The sequence below is a fragment of the Monodelphis domestica genome, chromosome 7 (assembly GCF_027887165.1).
Source record: "Monodelphis domestica isolate mMonDom1 chromosome 7, mMonDom1.pri, whole genome shotgun sequence".
Lineage (NCBI taxonomy): Eukaryota > Metazoa > Chordata > Mammalia > Didelphimorphia > Didelphidae > Monodelphis > Monodelphis domestica.
The window spans coordinates 153,070,660-153,078,678 of record NC_077233.1 but is presented as its reverse complement, the minus strand read 5'-3'; the positions used below and the strand labels follow the sequence as shown (position 1 = coordinate 153,078,678).

At 33.9% G+C, this 8,019-nt stretch overlaps 1 protein-coding gene across 1 annotated transcript; it reads left to right on the top strand.

Annotated features, from left to right (window-relative positions):
- The first annotated feature begins 4,354 nt into the window (after positions 1-4,354).
- On the top strand, positions 4,355-5,299 carry LOC100617534 (olfactory receptor 13D1-like). The gene has a single exon (XM_003341669.2). The coding sequence runs from the start codon at positions 4,358-4,360 to the stop codon at positions 5,297-5,299; it is 942 nt and encodes a 313-aa protein (XP_003341717.1). The 5' UTR covers positions 4,355-4,357.
- Positions 5,300-8,019: the final 2,720 nt, after the last annotated feature.

The following is an 8,019-nucleotide window of genomic DNA, read 5'->3' as shown; positions in this document are numbered from 1 at the left end:
TCTGCCCATTGCTTCTATTCTATGTATCTTGCTCAGGAATGATTATAGTATCAGTTCAATTTTTATTAAATTCATGCCTGGTCAAACACTGCAGACTTATTGTAACAATAAAATGAGAGAATAATGGGAGATATTTCATAAATAATTGATTGCCACATAAAAATAAGAGTTTAATATCAATACTCTCATTTATCTTTACTTGAGCTGACCTGTATCCAGGAAAATATTTCCTATTCCATGAAAATATAGGAGAAAAGGACACATTTTCAATCTCTTACCCCAGAGCACCTTTTTAAAAATAATAATAATTCATTTATGTTCTTTTCTTTTTTATATAAGATTTTCATTCTCATTTGGCTGCCCTATCCCATAGGATTTCCCTTGGTTAACAAAAAGGTTGTCACACAGAACAGATCAGGACATTGGCCTTTTAAAAAATGTTTACCTTCCTCATTCCTCTGCCATAGAATCATCTCTCTGCTGAGATGTGAATTACAATATTGATCAGAGTTCTAATTCTTTTCTCTGTTATTTTCCTGTGCATTCTTCTGCTCATTGTATAAATTATTTTCTTGCTTCAGTCTACTATTGGCCATTTTTTCCTCTGCCATTTTTATTTAGCCTATCCCCCAAATAGGGCAAAATAGCCTGCTTTAACTTTCTACCTCTAGAAATGAGGCTAAATGATGGATTAACAAAATGACTGTCATCATCATCATTGTTGTTATTATTATTACTTGTATGTTTGAAACTACAAATATACCTAGCATTTAGGGAGACTTCTTTCCTTGGTAGGGAAAAAAGCTGTAGTATTTCCTTTTATTATAATGATTTTTATTCCATATTACAAGGAGCAACTAAGTAGCACAGTCAGTAGAGCCTTGGTCCTGGAATCAAGAAAACATGAGTTCAGATCTGGGCTTGGACACTAGTTTTGTGACCCTGGGCAAGCTACTTAAGCACTGTTTGCCTCTGTCTCCTCATTTTTTAAATGGAAGCAATAATAGCACCTGCCTCCTAGGATTGTAATGAGGATCAATTGAAATAATATTTGTAAAGTACAGAGTGCAGAGCCTGATACATAAAAAGTGCTATATAAATATTAGATCCAAGACATTATATGTTAAAGATTTTTAAAATTATATTTGCTTATAGCTTGATAACTTGCCTGCTCAGTGTCCAGTGGATTCATTTATTTCTTTGTAACTTTCTCAAAATGGCTTGCCAAACCCCACCCGTCATTCTTAGAAAACAGTAGCTTATTTCAAAGTTGTTCTAATGACAACTACTAATATCCAATGAGAGCAGGCATCGACCATAAGAAAACTACCACCTTCTGAGGTCGCTAACTGTGTATTATGCACCTGCTAATTTTGAGGATATTGAGTGTCTTTAATGTGTACCAACAGTAACTTCCTCAGAAACACTGTGATGAGCTCATTAAAAAACCCTGCCATTTTAGGCAAAGGCACTCTGAACAACTGGCTACAACCTTCAATAAAAGTTTAAAAGTAGGCTCTTAAGAAGTAATGAAAAACTAAGTATCTTATATTGTCTAGGGTGATTTTAAATGGAATTTCTCTTTCTAATTTTTGCTGTTGAAATCGGTTGGAGATATATAGAAATGCTGATGACTTATGTGGGTTTATTTTGTATCCTGCAACTTTGCTAAAGTTGTTGATCATTTCAACTAGCTTTTTGGTTGATTCTCTGGGATTCTTTAAATAGACCATCATATCACCTGAAAAGAGAGATAGTTTAGTCTCCTTATTGACAATTTTAATACCTTCAATTTCTTTTTCTTCTCCAATTGCTACTGCTAGTATTTCTAGTACAATGTTAAGTAATAGAGGTGATAATGGGCATTCTTGTTTCACTCCTGATCTTATCATTTTTCCATCTAATAAAAAGAATAACCCAATCTCAAATCATACATCTTCCAAAGACTCATCTGAAGACTCTTGTAGGGCCAGGAATTGCAAAGGCAAGAAAAATATGTGCTTCATCTTTAGATACCCGAAGGAGCCTTAACAACATTCTTATTTTCTACATATATTATTCATACTAAATTTGGTTAATTGTGCCTTATATCCTTCAAGAATCAGATGTAAAATATGTGATGTGTACATTAGTCTTTATTTTTACCTATTAGAGGTCATTAGAAGTAGTGTAATGCTTACAACATTATTAATTTAGGGAGCATTTGCTACTAAATATTGAGGGAACTATGGAAGATAAGGAATCATCTCTTACTCTTGGAATTAGTCCATGTAACCTAGGCTGTGGCCCCACTCTCACAAATTTTTAATGTTTGTATATGATTTTTTTCCCATTACCATCAAATATGTTCATGTTTCCCTTTTGTACAGTACTTTTATACACTCTCCTCAAGCAATAATGGGCAGCTAAGTGGCTCAGTGAATACAATGTTGGGCCTGGAGTCAGGAAGACTCATTGTCCTAAATTTAAATTGAGATTCAGACATACTAGCTATATGACCTTGGCAAGTCAGTAAAGTTTGTTTAACAGAGTTTTCTCATCTGTTAAATGAGCTGGAGAAGTAAATGTAAACCATTCCAGTATCTTTGCCAAGAAAACTCCAAATGGGCTCATGAAAGTGTCTGACAGGATTGAACAACTCAACAGTCATTTATCATCCTTCTTCTTCCTTGTCAAACTTGCAGAAAGTTTAGTCTGTATAGCTTATTTCTACTTTATCATTACCTATTTCTTCTTCAAGCCCATGGAAGATAGATTGCAGTCCTCCAGGTACAGATAGCAACAAAATAAAGTATTAGGGAAGCATTTCTAATGGTTGTTGGTCAGGACCTCTTTATCTTCTCCAAAATTATTAAGGACCCCAAAGAGCTATTATTTATTAGGGTTGTGTCTATCCACATTTACTATATTAGAAAATAAAATTGAATTTCAAATGTTTATAGATTTAACACTAATTGGTCTATTATATATTAACATGCATAGCATATGTTTGAGGAAAGTGAATGTTATTTTTAAAAAACAGAAAGAAAAACACTATTATTTTGCATGTTTTTTCAAGTTGCTTCAAAGTCTGGCTTAATAGAAGATAGCTGGTTTCTCATATCTTCTACATTCAATCTGTTGTAATATGTTATTGTTGAAGTATGTGGGAAAAATTCCAGCATTATAGAGATATTTAATTAGAAATGGGAGGAGGATTAAGAAGATGATGTCATTGTCAAATAATACTTTGGTATTTTTATGGAAATAATTGTTATCTCATAGATATACCCAGTGGTGTCAGGGATGCAAGAATCCCCAAATAGTTCTTTAGGCTTACAGTGAAGATATGCTCAAGGAAAGGAAATTTGACATAGGACAGGAAAGTTAAATCACTACTGACTCTGTGGACTTCCTTAAAGAAAAAAGGCAGTGAGGAATATTACCTTTTAGTGGCAGGGAGGTTATGTTTATGATGAAACTATCAATTTAGGGAGCATTTGCTCCTGAACGTTCAGGGAACTGCAAGAGATACGGAAGCCCTTTCTGACTCTTGGAGTTAGTCACATTGACCTAGGATAGGTCTCCACTCTCTCACAAATGTCTAATTTATCTTATGGTATCAGTTAGTGTATGAGGCAGGATTGTGAACTCAGGTTTTCCTGACTTCAAGTTCAGGCCTCTCACATAGTTCATTATCTTGCTGCCTCCAATCAAACCTTCAGATTCCACGTAACATATCGACATTGAAGATTACTGGCAACATGAAAAAGTAAAAAGGATAATGTACCAGAAGTCAGAAAGTCAGAATTCTAACTACTATTAACCAAGTCACTGGCCCTTAGCAATCACTTAGCTTTTCTCTTCCTCAATATCTTCATTTGCAAAATGAATATTGTAGCACTTGTCTATCCCATTCCATGAGATAGTATGACAATCATTTAACATATGTAAAAAAGATTTGAAAAACTGCAAAATGCATGAATTGATAAAGAGTAAAAAATATTAAGAGTCAAAAGAAGGAAAAAACAACGTGGTAAAAGAAGTAATGATAATAATAACAATAAACTGATGTTCTGCAAACTATAAAGAAGGCAAAAGATCAAAGAAACTACAGGTATTTCTGTGTGATATTAAGAATATGTATAATTATTAATGAAATAAACATTTTGTTTCAATGCACATTTCCTTCTCTTTTTTATTCCCATTTATGTTCATTTAGTTGAACATTTACAGCTCTTAATAGAAACCAAAGAAATTACTAACCAATATAAAAAGAAATATTGCTAAATATATACAATCTAAATGTAAGTTACTATTGCTATTGCTATGACCAGTGTCCTTCCATCATTCCCATAGATGACCAAGAAGCAATAACATGGACAAGAGGAATAACACAGCTGTAACTGAGTTTTTCCTGATTGGACTTTCTAAGTACCCAAGCCTCCAGATGTTTCTTTATATGATCTGCCTAGTGATGTACCTGGTGATCCTTTGGGGAAACAGCATCCTCATTATCATCAGTATCTTGGATCTCCGCCTTCACACTCCTATGTACTTTTTCCTTGGGAATCTCTCTTTCCTAGATATCTGTTATACATCTACCTCTGTTCCCCAAATTCTGGCTAATTTTATGTCTGAGAGAAAATCAATTTCTTTCACTAGGTGTGCACTTCAGATGTTTATGTCCCTTGGATTAGGGTCCACAGAGTGTCTGCTACTGGCAGTGATGGCCTATGACAGATATGTTGCCATCTGCAATCCCCTAAGATACACCATCATCATGAATAAATTACTCTGTGTACAAATGGCTGCTTGGACTTGGATTATAGGGTGTCTGAATTCCCTGTTACAGACTATGCTTGCTATGATGATGCCTTTCTGTGGGAATATTATTGATCATATTACCTGTGAGATCCTGGCCCTTCTCAAGCTTATCTGTGTAGACATCTCCCTCAATGTATTTATCATGACAATTGCAAGTATCATTTTCTTGATAAGTCCTCTACTGTTCATTTTCTTCTCTTATGTTTTTATCCTCTCCACTATCCTGAGGATCAAGTCTAGTGAGGGGAGAAAAAAAGCCTTTTCCACCTGCTCAGCCCACCTGACTGTGGTGATATTGTTCTATGGGTCTGCTCTTTTCATGTACATGAAGCCCAAGTCCAAGGACACAAAGACTTCAGATGAGATCATTGCACTATCCTATGGAGTGGTGACCCCAATGCTGAATCCCATCATTTACAGCTTAAGGAACAAAGAGGTGAAAGGGGCTATGAAGAAAGTTCTTTTTAGAAATCTCTTCTCAAGAAAAATATGAAAGTCTGAGGTTTTCAGTCCCTTTCTTTTGTATGGGGAGTTTATTCTTTGCAACTAAATGAAGTACTGCTCTCCCTAGAAACATGTGTCAGCATGACTACAAAGTAGAATGTATAATTTTCACTCTTTTGTATACAGGTAACATATCTACATTCCTCTACTTCTGTACTGCATTGGCCCTTTTGCTACTCTCTATCCTGGAATTTGCAGTGCCTTTCATTAAAATAAGCACACACATTCTAGCTGAATGAGCATGCATTGTTGACAGAAAATTAAATTTCCTACTACAGAATGTCTGATTCAGAGGAATTAATAGAAATGGTTGTTAAAATACTTAAGCTTCCTGGATAAATATAATAACAGTTTTATACTCCTTTGGCAAGGTCTATGAATACTATTACTCTATTTTTTATAGGAAATAAATCTATGAGATTCAGTTTTGTTGTTATTCTAGAATTTTTTGACTATGATGTCTAAAAGAACACTGAATAAGGTATAGAGATAAATGACTCTGAGATCTTCTTTAAATAGGATATAATGAAAAATATTATGAAAAGAATCCTTGAAATACTTTTGCTGCTATGCTGAGAAGACTGAGTATTGAGATTGTGTTTATAGAATTCAGAAGTCAATATCAGTGAGAGTGAGAATTAATTCAGGCCATTATCTCTTTCACTGCTGATACATTGAAGTGGTATTTGATTTGTAGGTAGGTAGCTGGAGGGAGAAACAGACAGACAGACAGACAGAGACGGAGAGGGAGAGGGAGAGGGAGATAGATAAATAGCTTATTCCATATCAAAAAGCAAAAAAGAGTATGGGAATAAAATATTTAATAAATAGTATTTCATTAACTAGGTTGGAATTCATGCCACTCAATTAGTATTATAATAGATGCTACAATCTTTGCCTGTTTATAATTTATTTACATATTATTTATTACACATAAAGTTTTGTTGATTATTACCATATATGCTGCATTTTAGTGATCAGTCTATCATTTTTTCTAACATTATAGCAAATGTTACATTATAATGACTTGAAAAATAGATCCTTACATGTTTAATAGGCATGGTGATTTAATGGATATAAAAAAGGATTCTTTTAATATTATAAATATATTATTATTATAAGCATATTATATGATTTTGAACTGAAAAGAATTTAGGAAAATCCCAAATGATAATTAGCAGGACAGAACCTGAAAACAATTCAGTCAATATTTTGTTCCCAGATTCAAAAATGCCTGATTGAGGGTTATTTGGGAAATATTTTCTGGAAATTTATCTGGAAAGCATCCTCTGAAGGAGAGGAGCTAAATAAAACATAGGAAGGATTTTATGGTGTGAGAGGGTTTTTCAGAAAAACTTTAAGCCAAGCTTAAATTAAATGAATATGTCTTCTACATCAGTAGTAATGAGTAAAGGCTTTGTATACCACAAATATATTAGGAGCCTAGTTTAGAAATTTTTTTCAGGATAGTATCAGAAGATGTTTGGACTGGGCATACTATAGAACTACTAAATTGGAATATTAGGATATTATTAAAAGCCTAACAGGCTTCTAAGCTAGACAATGCTTTCGTGGAATGTACCAGTTGACCCACATCTGAATTTTAGAAATCTGATAATAGAAAGACCCAAAATCATGTATCAAGAGTGTTTATAAAGACTAGAATGGTGCCATGACCCTACTATAAATTCTGAGATGGCATTTGCTAGCTTTGGTAATACCATTCAGAACAAAGAAGAATTCCAACTCAGAGAACTTTTCCGAGAACCTGAGCTATTGCTATTATACTGAGATGAATGAATAGTGGTACTAGGCTTACAGAACTGAGAAGACAGTACTAGCAGTGATAGAAGTAATTCGAGTTATGATCTGTCTCATATCAGATACATAGTAAAAGAGATTTGAGAGATGATCAGGATTGATTTTTTTAAAGAAAGAATCATGCAACCCCAAAGCATACATAGTCAGAATGACCAAAATGGACAAGGGGAATTTCTCTGGACTAAAGGCATATCTAGTATAAAACAAAGGGTAAATGCTTAACTTAGAGGCAGTCATTCTTAAGAGTAAAATATTTAAGCATGATTCTTAGCTAATCTAAGTAAAATTCAATTTTAAGAAACTCTACTTCTTGAGTATGGGCTAAAGAATGACAGGGATACACTAATAATACCATTTCAATTATTCAGTTGACAAAAGTGAAACAACTTTTATGGATTTGATCAGTTGCCTTACACATGCACCAGCTCTAGCTAATATAGCTTGGAACACAGGGTGACATTGAACCACTAAAGACAACTGTGGCTCTGGTCTTGTAACAAAGTATATAGCCATCTAGTTGGATTATAGTCTAGCACATGCTATTCACCTCATTCATAATAAGAGCATGAGAGTCATGGAAATCCAGGGAAATTATATCTATAATATTCCCCTAGGCTAACTGTCCATTCATCTTGTCAAAAAAAGAAAGGAAAATATTCCTGTTATGATTTTGATAAAACCATACTGACTTGAAATCACCATTTCCTTTTCAGGAATTTCTTTGACCATACCTGTAATATTGTAAATTGGTAATATTATAAACAGTAATATTGTAAAATAGTCAACTCTGATAAAAATTAACTCACAGCAACGCAATTATCCAGGACATTTTCTGAAAGACTTATGACAAAGAATGCTATCAATTTCCAGAGAAAGAACTGTTGGAAC

Excerpts from the sequence above, each read along its gene's own strand:
- LOC100617534 (XM_003341669.2), top strand. The coding sequence starts at position 4,358 with ATGGACAAGAGGAATAACACAGCTGTAACTGAGTTTTTCCTGATTGGA.